Source organism: Embiotoca jacksoni, unplaced genomic scaffold (assembly GCF_022577435.1).
Source record: "Embiotoca jacksoni isolate LCO1_2020_lvr unplaced genomic scaffold, fEmbJac1.0.p SCAF_5, whole genome shotgun sequence".
NCBI classification, from domain to species: domain Eukaryota; kingdom Metazoa; phylum Chordata; class Actinopteri; family Embiotocidae; genus Embiotoca; species Embiotoca jacksoni.
Genome location: NW_027185403.1, coordinates 5,836,239 through 5,860,811, shown reverse-complemented (window position 1 = coordinate 5,860,811; position 24,573 = coordinate 5,836,239). Strand labels below are relative to the sequence as shown.

At 39.8% G+C, this 24,573-nt stretch overlaps 2 protein-coding genes and 1 non-coding gene across 4 annotated transcripts; 1 reads left to right on the top strand and 2 right to left on the bottom strand.

Annotated features, from left to right (window-relative positions):
* Positions 1-60: 60 nt before the first annotated feature.
* nox1 (NADPH oxidase 1) lies at positions 61-10,130 on the top strand. Its single transcript, XM_069170820.1, has 13 exons — positions 61-143; positions 352-447; positions 1,359-1,469; positions 2,232-2,316; positions 2,814-2,959; positions 3,965-4,158; positions 4,247-4,373; positions 4,475-4,567; positions 4,656-4,897; positions 7,102-7,264; positions 7,463-7,609; positions 7,720-7,844; positions 8,733-10,130. The coding sequence occupies exons 1-13, from the start codon at positions 99-101 to the stop codon at positions 8,857-8,859; spliced, it is 1,701 nt and encodes a 566-aa protein (XP_069026921.1). The 5' UTR covers positions 61-98; the 3' UTR covers positions 8,860-10,130.
* Positions 10,131-10,132: 2 nt separating this feature from the next.
* Positions 10,133-22,919, bottom strand: cstf2 (cleavage stimulation factor, 3' pre-RNA, subunit 2). Of its 2 annotated transcripts, XM_069170822.1 has the most exons (14): positions 22,820-22,919; positions 22,493-22,571; positions 22,094-22,263; positions 21,837-21,973; positions 19,634-19,753; positions 19,338-19,460; positions 18,687-18,801; positions 17,174-17,233; positions 14,237-14,336; positions 12,186-12,385; positions 11,657-11,781; positions 11,154-11,237; positions 10,566-10,724; positions 10,133-10,443 (listed from the first exon to the last, which is right to left on the bottom strand). In XM_069170822.1, the coding sequence occupies exons 1-13, from the start codon at positions 22,914-22,916 to the stop codon at positions 10,599-10,601; spliced, it is 1,536 nt and encodes a 511-aa protein (XP_069026923.1). In that variant the 5' UTR covers positions 22,917-22,919; the 3' UTR covers positions 10,133-10,443; positions 10,566-10,598. The 2 variants fall into 2 exon arrangements, with proteins under 2 accessions (XP_069026923.1, XP_069026924.1); XM_069170823.1 differs by lacking the exon at positions 17,174-17,233.
* Positions 22,920-24,391: 1,472 nt separating this feature from the next.
* On the bottom strand, positions 24,392-24,464 carry trnav-uac (transfer RNA valine (anticodon UAC)). The gene has a single exon. It is a non-coding gene; the product is annotated as a tRNA-Val (tRNA).
* Positions 24,465-24,573: the final 109 nt, after the last annotated feature.

The following is a 24,573-nucleotide window of genomic DNA, read 5'->3' as shown; positions in this document are numbered from 1 at the left end:
ACCTGCTAAGGAGGGAGGAGTCCGAGCAGGAGTTATAAAAAGTGTAGGCAGACTGTAGATGCTGGGAAACTGTTGGGAGTCGAGATAAAGTGCTCAACATGGGGAACTGCTTCATCAACCATGGATTTACATTCTTCATGCTGGTGAGTTCTTCATAGTCGTCACTTTTGAAATTTACGCGCAGCTGTTGTGCGCAAAATACCAAAAATGTCCAAGAAAGATCGATGTATGTCGGTGAACAAACTCCTGCATCTCCTCCTCAAATGGAGTATTTTGCATTAAACGCTTTTTACTTTAATTCTGCGATCTTTTTTTTTTTTAATTGAAAATGTGATCTGGCTGCGTTTACAGGGGGTATGGATGGCCATCAACATCTTTCTTTTTGTCTGGTTCTACTTCTTCTACGACTTGGGGGATCAGTTTTTCTACACGCGTCATCTTTTAGGGGTGAGTAAGGACATCTTTAACATCTCTACAGAGAAGAAAGGATGCTTGGTTCATTACTTTGATTAAGTGGTGGAGAAAGTCTTTGTTAAAAGTACGTTTACAAGTATCGATACAACACTGTAAAATGCTGTAAAAAAAAAAAAAAAAAAAAAAAAAAAAAAAAAAGTACAGGAGAGAAATAAGTCCTGTAACTGACATATTATTATATGACATTGTTATATAGTTAATGCTGATGCAAAAATAAGCACAAGTATAATTTTACTGTTGTAGCTGATCAGTTGGAATTAGATTGACTGCCAACATCAGGGTCAAAGACCCTCCAAAGGGTCACAAGATAAGTCTTGAGGATTGTAATGATTAATGAGGCAGGAAAGTGGAAAAAAGTTACCAAAAATGATATTCTTTTACTTTAGCTTTTGGGCCTAAACCAGTTTTTTTTGTTTGTTTTTAACTTAAAGCATTCTGTCGTCCAGATCTTCCTTTAGTTTCTTGAATACGTTTTTATCTCTCATTGGAGAGGCTTAATTTCTGACAGACTGGACCGAATTTACAGGTTTTAACCTATGGTGGGGTTGATGAGAGTTGTTTAGGTCACATGTGGGACCCAACCGCCATCCTGTGGATCATTAAGGTCACAATGATCTCAGGACTGAACAAGTGGCTGATAAGTGGTGCACACAAAAGATGTGTCTATTTATTGATTTACTTGTGTTTTTAATTTGAGATAATCTGTAAAGTAACAAATGAAAATAGCTGTTAGATAAATTTAGCGGAGTAAAGGCATTATGCAGCATTACATGGAAATAGTCAAGTGTAAATCCCTCAAAATCGTCCTTCAGTACAGCTATTCAGTATTCGACTGACTTCTTAAAGTCAGACTCAAATCAATGTGTGTGTAAATGTAATTTCAGTCTGCCTTGGCCTGGGCCAGAGCTCCTGCAGCTGTCCTCAACTTTAACTGCTTGCTGATCCTCCTCCCGGTGTGCAGGAACCTGTTGTCTCTGATCCGAGGCTCCTTTGTGGTAAGATCATGATGTTTATGTGTCATGGTGGGGTGAGGTGTGCTGAAGTTGCTGTCATTATCTTTTAAAGGTCGATCATGACTGCTCTTCGTCAATGAAACATATAACACTCTGTTATATGTTCACAACAAGCGTCTTTTCTTGTTATTATGTATCTATATACACTTTAATCTTTTTTTTTTATCATTTCTTTAATATAAGAAGGTAAATTTTATATTAGCAAATATTTTATTGAATGTTAGTTTCTTCCTTCAATAATATATTGTGAAGCGCTTTGCATATCTGCATTAAATTAAATTAAATTTCCCCACTGTGGGATTAATAAAGTCTAGATAGATAGATTTATTTTATTAATCCATAAGGGGGAAATTTTTTCGCTACAGCAGCATTTATAGATACAGGAAAGCAATAAAATAACAGTCAAAAATATTAAATATAAAAATGCACAGTATATACAATAAATAGAATAAAATAAAATAAAATAATTAAATCAAATTAAAACTAACTAAACAATAGTGCAATTTTTTTTTATTTTTTTTTTTTTTATTTTTTTTATGTATTTAACTGACATATAAAGGAATACAAAGGGACATTGTGCATATCTGAAAATCTAACATGAAGTGGAATGACAATATTTTCCATGTGTCATGTCATCCTGAACCCTCTGCCCAATCGACAGGCTGGTCATCATTCTTTCTGCTTGTGAAAGATCTCTTCATCATGTTTTACTTTCCACTTCTTTCCTTCAATTCATTTTGTCAGTGTTGCAGCAGAACAATGAGGAAACAACTGGATAAAAATCTGAGTTTCCACAAGCTCGTGGCGTACATGATCGCTCTGATGACAGGTGAACTTACCGTACACACGCAATTGGTTTTCAATGAACGGTTTGTTTAAAGATGAAAATTTGTGATTAGTTAGGTTCATCACAAACTTAAAAAAAAAAAAAAAGAAGTATTAAGTTCTTTTGTGTGCATCTTACTTTACCGGTGCTCTAGTTGAGGCGAGGTGAAATGAACCCTACAGAGAGAATGACAAAAGATTAGAAAAACATCTTTACCCCAAGTGTAGCAACTGCACACTTTTAAAATACAACAGATTTTTGCAGTCAATTCAAATACTATGAAAGAAAAGCAGTTTTGTTGAATGGATTTTTGAATTTTACTGTTTGGTTGATTTTTGTTTCACGATTTTTAAATAAAATGACATGCAAACACCAATCCACAAAAATGAGACTTAATCAAAGAAGTGCCTTTTAAAATATATTTGTATTAAATCCAACTTACTTCTTAAACATGGATGGAACTGCAGCAGCAGTAACGTGTCTCTTCTGTCTTCTGACAGCTGTTCATGTCATTGCCCATTTGCTGAATGTGGAGTGGTACAATAACAGCCGACTGGGTGTCTATGATAAACTCAGCACTGCTCTGTCCAACCTGGAGGACACAGACAACACCACCTACCTGAACCCGATCCGCAAAATCGACGTCGTAAGTCATCAACAAATAAGTTCTAATGAAACTGTCAGAATAAAACAAATCCCCAGATGTGGAGATTGAAGTTAACATTTGGTTGGAGAATTACATGTATGTTCAACTTGAGAACATTTCTAAATCTTTTTAGATAACGTTTAAAGTGTTTCATCAAGCTGCAAAACTTGACACTTGTTAGATTTAACAGGGGAACAGCCGTTTTTTTTTTTTGTTTTTTTTTATCACATAGCATCTAGATAAAAAAAATAAATAAATAAAATAAGATCTTAAAAATAACCACTCAACAGATAAACGTTGTGGAGCAAAAATTACATTCATTATTTTCCCTTTTAAAATATCATGGAATTAAAGTAGAAAGTGCCCCAAAGTGGACTTCTGGTGGTTGCAGGAGAGGATTGTTCACTTTCTGTTTTCCAATCACGAGTCTTGATAGTTTAAAAAAAAAAGAAGAAAGAAACAGGTTTACTGTTGCCATGATGATGAAGGTTCCATAACTTAAAGGAAGCAGGAACTTTAACACACAACATGGTTTAAGTGATCATTTGAACTCAAACCAAGATAACACTTGGCCATATTCATCATCTTAGAGTTTTAACATTTAGCCAAAGTATTGGAGACTAATATCGGTCAGATGAAACGTCAGAAGATCATCGAAGGCTCTATGATTCATTGTGCGCCGTCTGTACTGCATTTTTTTTGGCAATACATCCCATAGTTGTCGAGATATAAATGTCACCCTTATGGTGCGGGATCGACAAAGTTATGTGGACACGTCATCTGTAAATGTCTTGTTTACGCATTTTTGTGGTAATCCATCCAAAAGTTGTTTAATATTTCAGTCTGCTGAAAAGGTAGATGGCTAAAAATGGGTTTATCTTGAGTGTCAAAATATGTGAAAGCCAAAACACGGCAGAGTCCACATCGTCACATCTTAAAAAGCTTCATTGAGCGACACGTTTGTGAATAAAAGCTCACGTTTGTCTTCTTCTGCTTGCATCTCAGCATCCTCAGCAGATTCCCACCTTCTTGGTCTTCACCACCATTGCTGGCCTCACGGGTGTCATCATCACTCTGGCACTCATCCTCATCATCACGTCCTCCATGGAGGTCATCAGACGCAGCTACTTTGAGGTCTTCTGGTACACGCATCACCTCTTCATCATCTTCTTCGCTGGTCTCGTCTTTCACGGAGCCGGGTACGGGACGGGTCTCGCTTTCTTTTATTTTACTGGAACGTCTTTGTTTTCTTTGCAAGACGGTTTCATTTGTGTGCGTTATCTACAGACGCATTGTGAGGAGCCAACAGACGACAGATCCGCCGCACAACTTCACCTTCTGTAAAGACCGAAGTGACGACTGGGGACGGATTCCTCAATGTCCCGTACCTCAGTTTGCAGGAGGGTTCCCACAGGTTCGTCTGCGTCTACTGTATTACTGCGCTTACTAACGCAATAAAACCTTCGCTGGTGAATTGTCAATATTGTGATCACATTTCTCTTTGCTTTTTTGCAGACCTGGATGTGGGTGATTGGTCCCATGATTCTGTACATCTGTGAGCGTCTGCTGCGTTTCATTCGTTACTTACAGACCGTCAGATACAGGAAGGTGCGTTCTATTCATGATTCATCCGCTGCCGGCTGTGTTGGTTCGTAGGTTGTCTCGCAGCGACTAAACCTTTGTGCTTTGTTTCCAGATTGTGATGCGACCGTCCAAAGTGCTGGAGCTGCAGCTGGAGAAGAACGGTTTCAAAATGGAGGTGGGCCAGTACGTTTTCCTCAACTGCCCGGCCATCTCGCAGCTGGAGTGGCACCCGTTCACCATGACCTCTGCCCCCGAGGAGGACTTCTTCAGCGTACACATCCGCTCGGCGGGAGACTGGACCAACAAACTCATCGAAATCATGCAGCAGCTACCAGAGGGAACACCAGGGCCCAAGTGAGTACTTTTTTTTTCTTTTAAAGATTTCATTCTTTTTCAGCCAATGCGGTTATTGGAGACATTTTATCTTGCAAGCAGACCACTTTTTTTTTTCTCCAAATAATTTGATTTTAGAGGCAGTTTGGTCTTTTTTGGGCAGTTTTTTTCTAATAGCATAAATTGTGTTAATCATTATTTTATGCAGTGATACCAATGCAATTGTGAGGTTGTGTGATTTTAGTGAAGACATGAAGTAATAAAAGCCTTTAAGATGGTTTTCTAAAGGTCCATGTAAAGGTGTGGGGGGGGGGGGGGGGGGGAGGCACAGCTACTGACAGACGTTATTTGTCAACTTTTAATGCGGATTCATAAAAGAGCTGTCAAAACCAATACTGAAATTTTAGATTTAGAAATAAGAACGTCTGTCTTGCTGCCATCTAGCTGGAGAAAATATTTGATTATTCTCATGTGACATTGTGGCTTGTCCACCTATTGCTTACCGCTTCAGTCTTTGCTGTTCTTATAGTCTAGAAACCTTGTTCACATTGAGGTTCTCTCAGCCCGTCCGAGGTGCGGACCAATAAGGAACTAGTGGAGGTGAATAACTCACTCGTTTTCATGAAAAATACATGTTCAAACTATTTTTTAGGTACACTGGAAAAACCTAGATATAAATTGCATTAGTCTACCATAACATGTATTTTTTCCAAAATTTTATTTGCATTTTGAAACTTTCTTTTTTTCATGGGGTGATGTAGATAAATAGAGATGAGACACCTCTGCTGTTCAGGGTCATGTTGACCCGCTCACTCAAAATCAAGCCAAATGAGTCATAAGGATTGCGTTTCATCCAGCTCCTTCCACTTCTCCTCCAAAACACGTCTCCCTTCCAGATTAGTCATTTCTAGAATGACTTTCTGTTTTGAGTTTTGAATGACCAGCTCAAAAGCTGACTTGATGTCTGTGACACGAGTCACCGCCGTCCTGGTTGGGCCTGGCACTGTCTTTACAATATTTTTGGCAGACGGTCTCGGCTGATGTGTATTGGGTGAGGATGACCACTGTTTTTCAAGTTTTTTTGACACGAATGTCTCGCTTGGAGGAACAGGTCTATCACTTTCCTCATCTGATGGTTCATAATCAGTACCATTATAATCTGAATTGACCTGAAGATGGTCTTCATCTTCAGACACATCCTCCTCTGTTTCACTGTCGTGATCAAGGATGTGCTCCAGAGTCTCCAGGGCTGTCATCCTTTTGTTTCTGTTGCTCATGTTGTCCTACAGTAAGCTGCTGAGTTGTATGTATCTGCAGAGTGTATAGTTGGTAGGACTCCCAAGGAACCATTTTGTATGTTTCGCCTCTCCCCTGCTAAGTGTGGGCGCAGTTTTGCTGCGGGGAAAAAAAAAAAAGGTTCCCGTCAAAATAGTATCTGTATTTCTTGTACAGGTGGGGTAGTTAGAAAGAGAGTGTGTGTGCGTGTGAGATTGGGATGAAATAGGGTGTGTGTGTGTGTGTGTGTGTGTGTGTGTGAGAGAAATGGGGTGGAACATGGTGGGAGGCAGTAAGAAAGACTGTCTCACATTTTCAAAGAAAGAAATGGTCTAAACTTGACCCTTTATACCCCTTATAACCTCCACTTTCACTGCCGGGTCAAATTGACCCGAACATCATCTCTGTAATATAAACCTGCAGGGAGGGGTTGCAAATACATGATATATATATATATATATATAATTTTTTTTTTTTACATTGATTAGACTAATTAAGGCAAGCAGAAGAAGTTTGATACAGAAAAAGTGATTTAAAATATTTTTTCTAGATTTTCAAACTTCGAAACGGTTCAATTTGACCCGCAACATAACAGGAAGGTTAAGTCGAGCATTTGTTACTAAATGTAGTTTCAAAAATTGTGGTAGGGCTGCTTGTCAAGACCATTAGGTGATCTTGAATTTTCAAAAGAAATCACCCCTCTGGAAGCAGGTATAGTGGAAATAAAATGAGCTCAAAATCGAGCCTTATGGTACACCACAGGAGACAGTAGCAGAAGATGATGAAAAACTATTTAACTGATATTAACAGCCTATGACAACGAGTCCTCCTCTAGAGTGTGTGCATTTCTTGCTTCTTCATCTTTCTAACACGTTAATTGGGTTCTCCAACCTGCAAGTTTTTTCTGTAATTATATTTTCATGTTGTGGGTTTGTCCTGATCGTCTTCAGAATGGGTGTGGACGGACCTTTTGGGACTGCCAGTGAGGACGTGTTTGACTACGAGGTCAGCATGCTAGTTGGTGCCGGCATCGGCGTCACTCCCTTTGCCTCCATTCTCAAGTCCATCTGGTACAAGTTCAAAGACTCCGATCCTAAACTGCGCACCAAAAAGGTAACGGCTGAAACCTTTCTGACATTTAAACCAATCAATCTCTTTCATCGTGTTGACACGCGACAGGACATGCTATTGTCTTCTATATAAAGACTAATGTATTTCAACAATACACCTATGTTAGAGCACGAGTCATTAGCCAGCTCTTTTATAAGAGGATCATTGTGCAACATGCCCGAGTCTGCTTCCTGGTTTCAGATCTACTTTTATTGGCTCTGCCGGGAAACACACGCCTTTGAGTGGTTCGCCGACCTCCTGCAGGTGCTGGAGAAAGAGATGGAAGAGCGAGGCATGGGGGATTTCCTGACCTACAAACTCTATCTGACCGGATGGGATCAAAGCCATGTATGTGTGCGAGTCAAGTCTTTATTTGGTGAAAGTCCAGTCCAGATAAACAGTGTGAGCTCATTTCATCTTATGTTATCTCTGTTTTTTCCCCCCACACGTTGTTACAGGCTACTCATGTGATGGTTAACTTTGATAAGGACACAGACGTGGTCACTGGGCTCAAACAGAAAACTAACTACGGCCGGCCCAACTGGGACAAGGAGTTTACACAAATCCGCAACGAGAACCCCACGTAAGATGAAATCCTCTTTTTAGAAAATCTTTAAATATCTTTGATTCCCTGTTAAAATATATAGATAGAGTAGAAAGTCCAATGCTTTTGACCACAGATTAAATATTTAGATCTGTTATCAAAGGATGAAAGGTGCACATTCAACAATGTGAAAATACTTTGTTATAAGTAAAAGTCCTGAATTCAAAAATTTACTTACAGTATTAAACATCAAAGGTAGCTGTTCAGCAGGAAAAGGTCAATCACATGCAATTATGTATTACTTTTATTTACTCAAATATTTTTACTCAGCTATCTTTCTGTGATCTGAAGTTATTAGATATTTTACAGATTAAGATTTTACATAGACAACATAGTTAAAAAAATTATGCTTTATTCAGTTCACAAAACCTACTTATTCCATTATTTTGAAAAAAGGTCAACCAGTTATTTTACGCAAATGAACAACCATTTGTCCTGATAACTAACTTTAGATTTTTCATGATTTTGCAAAAAATATTAAAAAAGAAAATTCACTTTTTCTTTATGGGTTTGTGAGTGTACCCTAATATGCATTCATTTAGAATTAGTTAAATATTTAACAAAGTAATCAAAATCATAAAGTTTACAAAAAGGTCTAAATCTCCTGTGTGTTATGTAAAATCTTTAGTTTAGTCTAGTTTTTATAGCTATAAAAAGAGTAAAACGTGCTCTAATGAGATGTAGTGGAGTTTAAGTACAAAGCAGCTGAAAAAAAATAAGTCAAATTTAAGTAAAAGTACCTCAGACTTGTATTTCTGTTCAGAACTTGAGTAAATAGCCACCTTCCACCCCAGTTTACGATGCATTTTTCACATTTGACCTGTCGCTTCTAAATAAAACTCTTGGTTTTATTTTTGTTGTTTTCAGGTCTGTCGTGGGAACCTTCTTGTGCGGCCCTGTAGTTCTAGGTAAAGTCTTGGCGGAGAAATGTAACAAATACTCACTCAACTTCCCTGGCAAAACCATATTTTACTTCAACAAGGAGAATTTCTAAACAAAAAAATAAAAAGCATTGCAGAATATTCCGATTTTTGAAGGATAACAATTGGTAGGGAATCTCTTCCACCAGATTATATGAAGATAATTGATGATGACGAGGCTGTGTTACAAACTGCGTGACAACCTGTGTGACAGGACAGGTGTGTTTTTATACAGACTATACTGCACCCTCTGTTCAAGAGGCATGGCATGTTGTTTTTTTACGAGCACTACTCAGGGACTGACTCTCTTTTCCAATTGTACCATGATGAACCCACGACTTACTGTGGTTGCATCAGCCGTCATGATATATATTAATTGAAAATATATTGTCAATGAACCCTAACCCTATAGTGAATGTATATTCGTTCAGTTGTAGGCTACATTACTAGTGAGGCCCTCATACTTCCTATAGGGAGGATTTGTTTTTGTGTTAAAAAAAAAAAAAAAAAAAAAAAAAAAAAAAAAATTCCCCTATGGGATTAATAAAGTAAATACCTACCTACCTACCTTACTGAGACAAGAAGATGTTTCTTTTTGCACGTTGTGCACCTCACTGTACTCAAAACGAGGTGGTTGCACGTAATTGGGAAAAACTAGGTATTATCACAACTATGCACTTAATTCAAGACAGAACACAAGTGGATGTACTTCTTTTAGTAACTTATGGTATTTTGCAATTTAGTACGAGCTCAGCAGGGGCTGGAACCAACGATTACTCCCACGATCAAGAAATCTGCCTGTTATCTTTTTTGTAAACGTCAGGAAATAGTGAAAACTTCCCAGCATGGCTTCAGAGAGCCCAAATTAATGTCTGCTGCTTGTTTACATCCAACGAAATGTCCAAAAAACAAAAATACTTTACTTATCATTTTAGCTCTAACGCAGCATATTTTAGCTTCCCTAATCATATTTTCTACTTGCAGAATTTTCCTATCATTACGTTTACTGTATATACTGTATGTAACGTGTACGTTACGGGGATCATAAACTATTGAACTCTAAACAAATGTTTGAAACTGGTCATGCAAGTATTTATTTTCACTTTTTTTTTTTTAAAGCCTTACCAGTTAAGGAAATGGGTTTCTTGGAAACAAACAAAAGATTTGTTTGTAACCTCCCAAATTCTTCAGTATTTCCTTGAGTGAAAAGTAAGCCAGGAGGAACACAGTCAGTCACGTAGCCTGCAGTTAATCATCATAAAGTCGTAGGAGAAAATATTTTGTGTGTTGTGCCATTTTCAAAAACCTTCCTTGTATATGATTGTGAATAAACAAATAAAGACAATCAATGTTTGATTTTGTTTTATTGACAAAACCATCTGCAGAGCAATAACGTGACAACAGTTGGCTTTGGAGGAAAAAGATGAAACCTCGACATTATTTCTGCAGTTTTTGTATCCGTTTGGCATTCACCATCGTCCGCCTTCAAAAAGTTTTAACTAATTTCTGAACCCACTTGGAACAACTTTATGCTTTCATACAAAACAGAACATATGATTACAAAAAAAAACTATACAAATACTCCAAACTAAGATGAACATCTTCAGACCTGGTGAAGCTGCTTTCAGCCGTGTCGGGGAAGGGGCAGACTGCAAGTCCTGACACAATGAAGAAAGAAAACACAATTGGGAGTCAGAAATAAATTTGCTCCATGACGATACCACAATGTTCTTAAGAATCTGTGAATTTCCCAATAAGGATGGAACGAAAGAAACCACACCTCTGCCTTTTCAGTCTTTTGTTATCCAAACCATCAGGGTGCACCGCCAGCGGTCTTCTGAATCTGCTCTTTGAGAATGAGAATGCTCTGCCGCTGCTCCGGCGGCAGCATGGCGATCTGTTCTGGAGTCAGCTGCAGGACCTGCATGATCAGAGCGGCCTAAAGAGGGAAGGAAAATGTCATTTAGGAGTGAAAATCGGTTTCCATACCCCACAAAGTGAACAGAAATGAGTGCATGCTGGGTGACACAATGATCTCTACTGGTAGTGTTGGGTGTCAAGGAACTCTTTTGTGTTACAAGATCTTCCCCAGCTATTGTTTCAGCCAAACAATTGCTGCTGTCCTCAGGCGATTCACCGTTGTGCAAACAGTGAATGAGATCGCAAAAAGGGATCAGCGATGTTCTGATGGACACTGCTCCTCTATCCAAACCTGCTGCTTATTTACGAAGGATTTATCTACGTTATCATATCTACGTCTTTTTCCTGGCAGCGGACTTAAAATATTTAAATATCATTATTGAAGTCACTAAAACCGACTCTTGCCGCAGTTTGTTATAATACAGCGTTGACAGATAAAGTGACGCACCTTTTCCTGGTCCTGTGTGGAGACCTGACTCTGTCCCGGACTGAAGCCTCCTCCTGATGGGGGGACACCAGAAATACCAGGACCCTGCAGGACAAACACACTGTTAGCGCTCACGGCTTTTCAGGGGCCAAAAATCATCCAATTTGAGTGATTAAGCGATTTGAGTGATTTCTTTTGCGTCTTTGTTCCCCCAAGTCACGCTTTTCAAATGTCTTTGTAAATGAGTCTGATTAATAATTGCTGAGGTTTAGATTCTTTGTCACATATCAAATACGTTAATCTATGGCATGTCTTCTACTCTTCTCTTAAGTAATATCCATATTAATGGCCAATGTACTTTCATACCAAATAAAATAAAATTACACAGATTTTTTTTAATTTTTTTTATACCATTTCACAACAACATGTAGTCACTGTCGTAACACAAAGAAAGAGTCTGTGCGGCTTAGTGCCAAAAACAATAAATAATTAACGCAGTTGAAAATATGGGGTGGTGCCATTACCGGTCTTGCAGGTGGAGGGGCGTTTGGAGCCATGCTGTGAGGGACAGGGGCCTGCATTCCTGCTGTCATGGGAACCCTCTGACCTGTCGCAGGCCCACGAGCATCCATCGCCCTCGGGTCACGACCTGCACAAGGAAAAGTAAAACCGCTCAGCCTTTGCGAAACGTTATTTTTTTATACACCCGCGTCAGTTGTGTTGTCACCGAAAGAACCGTGTTGGCCTCTAGAGATTTTGTGACATTAAAAAAAAAATAAAGTAGTAAGCTACTGAATATAAAGAAATAGATGTGGTTGTATCGGAATGTTACCACAGTTACATGAAAGGGTTGCCATACCAAACAACTGTTCTTACAGTATCTCACAAAAACCTCTTGCCAGGACAGGATTCTTTTGTTTGGTTTATTGCTGCTGGGTTGGTCTGCCCGCTGGGAATGAAACTGAACTCAGACCTGTTACAGACCGGTGAATACATCGACACAATCAATGAGGAATTTAAACTGAAACTCTGAAGCCTTATTGGAGCGGCTACCTCTGGTTTCCATCGGCGGTCCCCGGGGCTCCATCATCGGGGGCCCTCTGGGGTCACCCATCATGTTTCGTGGTTCACCCATGGGTGGGCCTCTCATGTCCATCGGAGGCCCTCTCATATCCGGCGGGGGCCCGCTTGCCATTTGAGACATGTGCACAGGTGGAGCTTGGTGGGGTGGTGGAGCTCCCATGTAGCCCCGGCTAAATACACACAAAATAAGAATGATTCATGTTTTTTAAAACTGACCTGGCAAAGTCACCAGTACAGTTTTCTGGCATAAAAATTGTTCCTGAGGTTACAATCCACCAACATGAAAACAAACCCTGTTTATTACACTATTTATGGCTGGCGGCAAATGGCTTTAAATGTATATAGATTCAGTAATAGAACTATACTGTACCTATATAGTAGTTTTTATTGTTAGTGTCAGAGTGCATCATCCAGCTGTAGCTCATGCAGCATGTGACCCATTTGTAATTCAGTCTTTTCCACACTGCTAACGCTCCAACAGAGCTTTATAAATTCACTGCTGGTGCGGATGAAGAATTTCCTCCTGGTTCACATGAAACGTGTTCAACTGCACTAGTCCGGTAGTACCAGACACATATTCACTGTGTGAAAATATGTATATATATATATGACACACTCCATTTATACATTTTTCCAGCAGACCAACTATTGGAGCAGCCTTTAACCAATCAGCATTGACCTATACACCATAAACTCATCAAGCTGTAAACAACAAAGAACCTTCCCCAATGTGAGCAAAGCGCAAAGCCATGTCAGTAAATTACAATTGCAGACTTTGGGCCTGATTCACTAAGATCTCCAATAAAGGATACTAAATTGTGTGTTCCTTCCAAAAGTTTGCACATTTTTTTTTTTGCACCCGTTTTGCGGGTGATTTACTGAGAGTAATTGCGTCATTGCAATCAGGTGCAAATCTCTGTATTTAAATGAGGGGTTTGCGTGTTAAAGTGATTCCAGCAATAGAAAACAGAGCGATCGCAAAAGGAAAAGGAAATCTGATCCCATTGAAATGACGAAATATAAATATAACAAGAACAAACTAATTCTTTAGTTTCCCCTGCGTCTCCTTCTCACCACAATAAGAGCAGCCGTCTTTCCTGATGTGGTCGCCTGATTAATACGTTCCTTTCAGTCGTACTAAAATACACACACAATCTCTTCTCCTGTTTCTACTTTCAGGTTTAGTGAATATCGTTGCGGGTGCTAAATTGTTCTATTTGCATGTTCCCTCCCAGTTTTTTGCACCTTCAAGCAGAAACGTCCAATATTAAATATTTAGTCTGGCAAACACGCACAATGGACACCGTGTGTTAAATTGCACATTTGAAAGACGCAATCCTCACTGCACGTCGTTAGTAGACCTGCTTGGACATTTTTTTTGCGGGTGGTGTGGAGTTTGCACACGCAAACCTTTAGTAAACCAGGCCCTTTGTATAGTAAATGTATGTGTATATATATATATATATATATATATATATATATATATATATATATATATATACACAGGAAGCACCGAACTCAATTCCTTGATGTTTGCAATGTTGCTACGGCTGTTTGTATATCTTCCTGGACGTTATTCCTGGAACAACATTTAGAAACAAACGCTTGACTTCACTGTCATCCCACTCAGCCACTGAGTCATGAAAAATACATCTACAGAACAAAACAACATCAGACATGTTTTATATTTGTTGTTTTGTGCAGCTTAAAAAGATCACAGTTGCAATTATTGTTTTCAGTCTTGTTTGCTCCGGGATAGATACACAGATACACTCACTGCTCCTCTGTTACATGGTAGACAAAAGTGTCTGCTCGGAGAGCTTTTGCCTGCCCAAGAATTCTGGGATATGAAGGCGTAAACCGCCCTTGTTGATACCTCGGCAACCTCTGGTTTCGACCATTAATCCGGGAATGAAATGTTAAGGATGACAGCATTAATGGCTTAAATTGACACTCCTAAAAGCCACACCTGTTCTGTTGTTAGGGTTGTAAATTATAAGTGATACACGTGAACGTCTTACTTGGGGTCTATGACCTCTCCAGTGACGGACAGCAGGGTTCCTCCTCTGGGGTCATTGGGACCATCTCCCAGCAGGCCTCTGGGAGGGATACCGCCGGGTCCTGAGAGCAAAAATTAATGTCAACTTTGATGGAAAAAAAGATTTGTCTCTTCCTCTTGTTTGCATTGTGGCTCCGGAAAGTCTCGTCAAGCAGGCTCCGGAAAGTCTCTTCTGTTTTCTCTCTTATTTGCAAGTGATTCCTTTTTGTTTTATTTTCTGCATCTAACTGACGAATCCCGTGTCCTTATCTTGTGACCTACAACCAACTCTGTATTGCAATACGAAAGCAGATACAAAGGGAATGTGAGTGACTGTCAACTGTTTGTCACACTGTATAAAAGCTGCCCTACGGAGGAGATCTGGGAGCACTGCTGGACACCTCTCTTTGAGGGTGCATGTATTTGCTCCTTCTTGCAAGAATAAATGTAAATAAATGTTTGATTTTGAACCAAGCCTCTGAGTAATTTTTCCAACAAACTTCATCAAAACACATGTCGTTTCTGTTCATTGAGCAGAAAAGGCTTCATGACTAATAGACTAAATACAGGCGGCAACTTGTTGAGTTGGCTAAAGTTCAACACACACACACACACACACACACACACACACACACACACACACACACACACACACACACACACACACACACACACACACACACACACACACACACACACACACACACACACACACACACACGAGAATGGTGTTTGCTCAGGAAAGATACGTCAGGAAAACAGCCAGAGTTGTTTGGGACTGATAGGACACACAGTGACCATGAGCAAACTGCCACAGCCCAACATCACAACACACCAGGAAACATCAGGGTCTGATCAGGGGAACAGATACGCAGGAGGACAGTAGACCAGTGTGGTCTACCATCAATTATAACAAGGAGATTTAAAGTTCAAAACCCTCTCAGTAAAAAAGAAAAAAAACAAATCACCGATCCCACACAGACACAGAAAACTTGACTCGACTATTCTCCTACTTGTGTCTTGTAACTCTGATGTTATTTGGCCGTGAGGGCATCACAGATGGGAGGCATGCAGGGAGACGATCAAGAGCAATGCACGTCTCAGTGTTCAGTCACATTAAATGCATTTCTGATAGCATGAAAACGACCAATAGCGACACCTTCACTGTTAAACATTAGACCGCGATAACAAACATAAATTTCCTTGACTGTGATTGGAGCGCAAATCTGCTGTCACATGAGCGATAAAATAAAATAATTAGTCCAAATATTTCATCCTGTAAGCTAAAGCTTTGCAGCTTTTCTACAGCCTCCTTCACAATATTTTTCAGTCAGATGACAGCAGGAATGCAGACCATCTTATCTGCAGCAGTTTTCCTTTAATTAAGATTAACGTAATGTAAATGTGGCTTGTTTACCATGTCTGTAACATTTATCGATGCTGGAAAATATTCCCCGAAAATGAATAAACTGCAAGTAAACGGGAGCATTTAGAAGACACTGATGGGATAAAGAACTCACGGGCTGCTGTTTGTTTGTCTGTGTAACACTATTGTGGAAACCTGACAAGAAACTGGAGCGGTTTTTGACAAATGATGCTGACAAACACAAACAAGAGCGCGTTAGAAGAGGAGGCACAGAGCTTGATTTTACAAGATTGTCCCACTTAAAAGCAGACTGAGCAGTTTCATGCCATTAGGAAGAGATTCTTAGTTTTCTTAGAGTAAACAAGACTAAGTAGTCTCTTCTTCTGTTAGCGACAACGTCCCAGCTTCGAACCGACCGCATTCATGTACATTTCTGCTGAATCAGAAAAGAAGTGGGAGTTCTGTGGAAATCTGCAACACGGGAATGTTATTAAATATTTTTTCTGAATTATAAATGGTGATTCACAGCGTATTTCTTCCCTAAACATAAGGTCTCATTCGTTTTGTCAGGTGTGTTAACCATGATATCTACCAGCACGCAGGTACGGAGGAGAAGCACCACTTCCCCGGGCGCGCTGACCCAAATTTGCCCACAGCGCCATGGCAACAGCACCATGGCTAAAAACAGCACATAAACACAAGACAAATGGGAATGAACAGTCCTTTTTGGGGTAAAAACACACCTCAACATCCTCAACATGTGACCACACTGTCTAAGATGCAGCAATGTTGAACAACTGAGGACCTCCTGGGGTTCACATCCAGCAGCCTGGATCAATGAGAGCTCGCACACGCCACACTCTGCAAAGTAATCCCCTCAAATCAAAGTAATTCAATAGTGCCTGGACGAGTTTGATGCCATCTGTATACTGTCAGATGTCAAAGATGAGCCCTTGCAGAGTATTAGAAAGACCCTGACAAAACCAACAGTTCAGATCTTGATGATTCGTGGATTTCAACTCGAGGTTTATGTTTTCCTGTTTGGGGTTTTTACTCTCCAGGACTGGAGCTGTCACCGAGCCGTGGATCATGGAATATCTTAAGTGCTCTTTTAGACTGATAATCGTCAAACTGAGACAAACCACTTTAACTTGGGACTCGACATCGTGTGAATTTGAAAACCAAATTATGCATACAATACTCTCAGCACTCACTATTTACACACTGTCATATCGATAATAATCATGCAAAAACAATTGGGTCTCGGCTTCTGGCCCGAACCTGTATCTTCTCACATGCAGTGACACCATCCTCATGACATGGCAAATTTTGCTGTAGTTGCGATAGTCCTCCGAGATTATAATCTTTATATAAACAGGGCTTCATAACTACTCTAAAGGCCTGAATGTGTAACGGTAATACTTCATATTTGCTTACAGCGGACATGCAGTCTACCAAACTAACACTAAATCCGAGACATGCTTTGAGTTTGGATAGTGCTGCTCCTCAACAGTGCTACGGCCTGACTGGGGAACTGAGGGAGTGCAGGGATACCTTGAGGCCGCTCGATTGCAGCTTGACCAGACGATCCTGTGGGAGAATGCTGAAGGTTTCCTGAGCCAGCATTAAAAGTGAAAAGAACAGGAGACACAAGACTCAAGAGGGCAAAGCAGCATTTTGGCACGCTCATGAAATCATCTTATGCACACAGAGAGACACAGAGCGGGTGAGGAGGGAACTTTTGGAAAGTAAACGGTAGAAAATGTACAAAGTATAAACAGCGATGGAGCCGATTGCTCATGAAGAACTTCTACTAATTACATGGCTCTGGTGACACCTAGTGATCCCACTGAGCCATGACACGTTCCGAGATTTGACAGTGGATTCAACCAAGCATTCACACCCGTAAACTTTTTGCACACTTCACTGTCATTTAGATTTAAGTTTCCATTTGGAGCTAGCCAAGCTGTATTTAAAGTTCCTGACTGCAATAAAATAAAAAAAATAAAAAGATTCTCTGGTTTGGTGAGACAAAAATTTAACTATGTCTGAAAACACTATAACCAAGATCAAGGCCTTTTTTTTGCCCACTGGCTTTCTTTGACCAGACACGAAACTCCATGAGGAGCCCTGGTCGCTCCAAACTTCTCCATTTCGTAATTATTGAGCCCACTGTGCTCCCGGGAACACCCAAAGCTTTAGAAACCACTGCCTTGATCTGTGCCTTTAGTTTCCATCCTGACAGGCAGTGTAAGGCACATCACTCTCTTGTGGTTTTCACAGCGCCTGACCTCAGAATTTTCTGAAAGCTTAGAATTCACAAGTTGTGACCAGTTTGACGACGTTTTCAGAATTGGTGGAGGACATGGAAGTTAAATTTTCGTTGGATGGTAAGTTAATGTATTGTAATTTAAGTTTTTGTTCATATTTCAATAATACGGCTGAAGAAAACGTTAACGCTCACTCATGCCTTGGCATTTCTTGTATTACGTTACCCGCCTGCTGCTTTGCTAAATGTGTTCAATAGGTAAAAAGTGGCATGTGTATCTATTCCAAATGAAATCTACACAGAGATAAGGTGTGCAAAAAAAGTGAAAGGGTCTAAATACTCTTGAATCCACTGTAAAAAAAAAAAAAAAAAAAAGCATCACATGTCTTTGGGTTGGCCAAATTTATTTTGACACTTGACCTACATAAGTTTTGTGTACAGAAATCATTGCGTTAAAAAAAATAAAAACGCTTTACAAAAAAATTCATAAACCACAATATATAATAATCTTCTTGTTGTTCATTGTCGATGAGAGAATTTCCTCTTTTTTTTTTTTTTTTTTTAATTATAAATTTCTGGGAAACACATTTATACATTAACATTAAAAAGTACACATGTGGCTACTGAAAGGAAGGGCAGACTTGGCTGATTTTAAAGTGAAATAAATGTTTGCCACTTTGTGGCCCAGAGAACTCATTCTGCAGTAGGATCTGATAACCATCAATAACCTTAGAAATGAATAATTGGAACACAAGGATGACGCTAATACAAACAGTTCATTGGAAGTTTGAGTTTTACCTGGAGGTCCAACTGGCCCTTGTCCGGGTCCAGGTCCTGGTACAGGCATTGGTCCAGGGACAACACCCATGCTGGGGGGCTGCATCATCTGCGGTGCTCCATTCACATGCATAGGCTGATCACATGACAAAGAAAACATAAAATGACTAAACTAAAAACTTTATCTTGAGATAGATTTTTCATCTTCCTTTGCTATCCCGTCTCTCTTGACTTATACAGACCGATAGTGTTATTTGTATTGTTTTTGTCAACTTCTTTCTTTCTGTTAATTAAACTGTAGCCTTTTATGGATTACTCATTTTAATGATTAAATTATATATATTAAAAAAGGTGCAGTCACATTACACTTCTGTCTATTTATTTGTTCCATTTCTTTGTTCCCTTCACTAGAAGTTTGCAAAATGGAGGAATTCAAGCATGCAGTTCCTGTTTCGATTTGACCTCCAGCCGGGTCTGGACCAATTTTGAATTACACTACCCGTCCACAACAAGTGGCATCGCTCTCAGACACAGCTTGTGATTGCTCTGATCAATATTTATTTACAAACCCGAATCAGAGACATGACTTCACGTCCTTTTTCAGGGGCGAGTAGAGGGATATTTGACTGAACAGAAATGCGATCATTACTTAAAGAGTGAAAGACTACTTACCACAGGTTGCGGCTGAGACACCGGCACGCTGGGCTGCGCTGGGGGAGGATTGACTGGCTGCACTCCTCCAACCTGTCCGCTGGGAATCAGAGGCTGGACTGTAGTTTGGCGATGAAGCATTTTCTGAACAATGAAAAAAGGAATCTCTTAATAATTTGTTTTGGTTGTGAAGTGCAGGGTAGGACTCATATCGACTGACAAATGACAAAGTCGCAGCCGGGAATAACTCATTCATTTCACCACGCTTCAAATAAATATATGATCTTTCAGGAGTTGACTAATGTCTTCATTCTTACCAAGGCTATCTCAGGGTCAACAATCCGCATGACCACTTGGGCCTGCAGCAGAGCATAAGCCAGCTGAGGGTTCTGCAGCAGCATGTTCCTCGCCTCCTGGGGACTGTTTTGAACACACAGCTGGAGAGAGAAATCAAATTTTTACCAAAGAGAGCCCTCAAATATGATATTGGAAACGGCAAGAAAAATCACAAACGGGCACAAAAACAGTCTTTGTATCTGTCTTTCACAGATAAAAAGATTTTCTCATTAAAAAAAAAGAAGAAAAAAAAAGCTTTGTGAGATTTTACGGCCCCCGTAGTTTTTTTTTGTTTAACCCTCTTATCATTCAGATCCATGTCCATAACCAACCAAAGTTGTGACTTCGGCACAAAACATGAGACAAAGATGTGGAATAATATCTGTAGTATCAGGATCGGCGCACAAACTGACTCTGATCAGCATATGGAGCCGTCCTACTGACACAAGCTCTGGCGCAACAAAACACTTTCCCAGTTGGGGGAAAAATGTCTGCAGTGTGGTGTTTCTTTGAGCTTAATGAAGCAGACTGCCAGCTGTGCAAAGATAAGGCTGCTCTGGCAGAGCTGAGAGAGACAGGCTGTACGGCAGAGCCTCTGTTAATGAAAGGGAAGGAAGAGCATCTGCGTACAGTTGTCAGGCTCGAGGTGAATCAGACTGAGACAAACATTTGTCGCCGTCTTTCCACGAGACTAACAACAGTAAGCAGCATGGTACATACAGTCCATGAGGCTGTTCACATTTGGCATTAACATCCGTCTTACGCGACTGGATCACAAGTGGTGAGTTAAAAGTACCGGTGTGATCTGCTCAGGCCACATTCAGAGGTGGTCTGGAAAGAAAATGACCACAATCTTTTAGAAGTGTGAACGCAAACGCATCCTGGGCCACACTGAAGGACCACCTACATAACAGACGTGGTCTGAATAAGAAAGAGAAACACTGAATGCAGCTCTTGGTGCCACATTCCTGTGTTCATATCTGACCATGTGGTACCGTCACATTACAGCAAGTTCATTAGTTTTGAATGTTTTTCTTCCCTCACCTCAAACAGTTCTTAAACCTTAAGATCTCTACCTGCTTCTTTTTTTTGTTTTTTTTGTTTCCACAAACAATATCCTGTGTGATTCTGCTAAACTCGGCTGAACTGTACAGAAAGCAGGAAAGATTTACCTGCAAACTCAAAGCTGTAAAGCAGCTGTTTAGTGATTAAACACACAAGCTGTACATAATGCTTGTTTCACTAAAGACTCCTCTATAAACCCAGATGAGTTTTTATTCTTTTAGTTTACTTCATCTGAAATTTCTGACACGCATCATTTCTGCAACTGTAGAAGAGCCACAGCAGAGCCCGAAGCTTAAATAATCTGAGCCTGACCGATCGGGTCCTTACGGTTCACCTTGTGAATTACAAACTCACTGAACGGTGTTCAGGTATTTAAAAACAGGAAATACTTTACACATTTCTTACAGACAGTGCATTACAATGAGGCTCCAGAAAAACCAAAGGTGTCTCATTTTGTTAAACGCCTGTTGCTTCTACTCCTCTCCTCACTTTTTTTTTTTTTTCTGTGTTCATTTACATATGGAGCAAGGAAGTACAATCTGAGCACAAGTGGCCACTCAAGACGCACAATGTGGAGACACCAAGTGTGAACTGCCGTACTTATTAGAGCCGTCTACTTGTGATCCAATGATACAGGACGCATAACGCAAAGCGTTAGCAGGCTCTAAGTACATGTTTTCTGGGGGAAACTATAATGTTTTATTACATTCGAGTAAAAAATGTAATGATGTTGCTGCCTTAACAGCAGTGATGGAAGCAAAATCATCGAAATGCTGCAATTTGTGAAAATAAGGCAGTGAATAATCTGCTCTATTTTAAGGAGAATGTACTGTTATGCACAGAGCTGAGCATAAATTCACCTAAACAATATATAAATGCAATTAGATGCACCACTTCTAGAAGATCTATAATATGAAAGGACTAGAAATCACAACTGCACATTTAGCAGATGGTCCTGGTGTTGATAAGTGCAGCTCTTACCAACACTACTGTTACTGTTAAGTAGTAAACTTTAGTTTTAAATGTCTAAGAGAAAAGGAAAGGAAAAGTCTGTGTCCTGTGCAAAAAGTCGCTCGCACAGCTGCTGGTTTGAAGAAAGGAGGTAATAAACCAACTTACCTTCATCTGTTTCATAAGTTCAAACATCTGCTCGGGTGGCAGACTGGCCACAGCTCTGCTGATGGACTCTGGGGCCTCCTCTGGTGCGAGGCTGTCTCCATAAGGAGACTCAATAATTGGGGCTCCCGTTCCCAAACCTGTGCAAGACACAAATAACTGGGCACTGCTGCCGTGTACAAAAAAAACAACAACCTCTCGATCAAATCAAAACTCAGCACCTTAATTAGAGATGATGCTGGGAGGAGTTTAAGACTTACTTTTCAGCTCTTCCTTGTTTTTCTCACTGGCTGCATTGTCAACACGGAGAGCTCGACCACTGAACTCTCTCCCATTCAGGTTCCGCATGGCACTGAGGGCCGTCTCCTGGTCTTGATATTCACAGAAGCCATATCCCTTTGGCTTTCCAGTCTCCCTGTCGTACACTAACCTGAGAACAAGAAGCAACATGCTGTATAATCATCAAAATACCCACGTGTTGAAAGGCGACTGAAACATGGGGGGGGACGGGACTGTTAAAGACTTGTTATTTTATTGCAAAACCACAGGAGGATGTACAAGCGGGATTGATCATTTCACCTGGGAAAACTCGGGACTTTTTTAAAAGGAGCTCAGTGGTTAATAGCAGGAATCTGGTTATGGTGGGAACTCAAACTCACCTGAAGCTCACGACAAGTCCGACTTCAGAAAAGATGTCTTTCAGCTGTTCTTCTGTGGCCTCATACGGAATGTTTCCCACTGAAATATTAAATATAAATATTAAAAAAAAATGAACAGCTCAAATTAATATGATAAGAATCAGGAATCCACGTTTCCATTTAGAGTCGTTGTTTGTTGTTGCCAAGTTGCCGAGCTAACAAGCAGCACTAGCCGGTCGTCTTAACTTAGCACGCGTTCATTCATTAGCCGCCGGTTTATCGACTTATTATAAACCTAACGCATAAAACACCCTCGATCCGAGGAAGCAACGGCAGAAAAAAACTTACCAAACACCGATCGTAGCGACCGGTCGACGGCTGGGTCTCTATTCGCGGCGGCAGCTGCGGCTGCAGCAGCCGCGGCGGCAGCAGCTACGTTCGCCATTTTGGGGACAGAAATAAATGTGACACCAGGAAGAAAAAAATAATTCATCATGTACCCTGATAAACTTCTTCTTTTTTTTTTTTTTTTTTTTCCTTTTATGATTATTGTAAATCTTCTGATTCCCTGTCATTGTCTGTTGTTGTGTTTGTTATATATATATATATATATATATATATATATATATATATATATATATTTCCTTGTTTTTCATATTTTCTTTGTTGTTCATTAAAAACAGGACAACAGGAAATTACAGGGCGACAATATCCGTTTGTTAGGGACCTCATTCAAACACCAAGCGTGTGACCTACCTTAACCTCCCGACAAATAACACTATTTTTTTTTATTTTATTTTATTTTATTTAGAATTAACCAGCAATCAACAATACTTGTTTGAAACCAGTGGTTTGACAGATTTGGGCAGGCTCAAAGTGGTCCGGACGGGTTGACGGAAAACAGGTGGTGCTGTTTTCAAGTTATCCGGTTATTTGCACAAGAGTGAAACTCTGCATGAAGCAACCACCGCTTTTTCACAATATGGAAGAATATAACCCACAGAACATAAACATGATTGGAGGTTTGAATACATTGAGACGACGTTGAGAAGGTTACTTTTGAAATAGTAATAGTATTAATTTGATTACTTTTCTAACTAATGTTTTAACTGGCCAGTCAAGATAAAAAAAAAAAGTTCTAAAACATGTTTTAACTTGACCAACAGTGGAAACCCCAAAAATATCCACAGTGCAACCAAACAAAGAAGAGTATTAAGTCCTTCCTCAAACCAGTCAATCTGTGGGATATTTTTTTTTTTTTTTTGCTCGAAGAATTGTGAGTTTTAATGTTTTAAATTTCCAAGCATTTTTATTCTAAAAGGCTTTTTTTTTTAATGTATGCTTACCCTTTAAAACGTCTTCACTTGTGCTTGTTGTGTTTGTTTACACAAAAGCTGTCATCTTTTTGTAACAGTGAAGCATGTTTTCACCCTGTTTTTTTTTTTCCTCCCTTCTTTACTAAAATCATAAATAGAAAAGCCAATGCAATGTTTACAGTTTGGCTAATTATTGTGGACAGGTCATTTAAAAAAAAAGGATTAGATGTGACATACAGTAAACTCTAGTATATGCAGGTACAGTGTGTGTTGGTGTTTTTTAATCATTATGTTACCTTTTTGTTTACTTTTATGTTTATAATTGAGGTTGACATTATTAGAAATGTGTTGTCTGATGTCCCTGCAGTGTAGTTTGACACCACTGCAATGTGCAACCTCAAATAAACACACAGCTAAATTAATACCAAAGTGAACATTAGAGTCATTGTGGAGCCTTTCAGGTTTCGCTGTTGTATTGGATTGCATTGCATTTTACAGTGTACTCGCAAAGTGTATAAGAATGTATTCTGATGCAGATTAGATTTTACAGCAGCTAACACATGTGGTCAGTTGGTACAAACAGTAACGCGACTGGAAAAAGTAGTGGTTCCACTGGGGCTCGAACCCAGGACCTTCTGCGTGTAAAGCAGACGTGATAACCGCTACACTATGGAACCAGGTGACCATTTGGGCTTTTAGAAGGGTAAACATGGACGTAATCCGACCAGGGTGTTTCGTAGTCCGCAACATAAAGACAAAAGCACAGCGCCGAGTGTCCGCAGACTC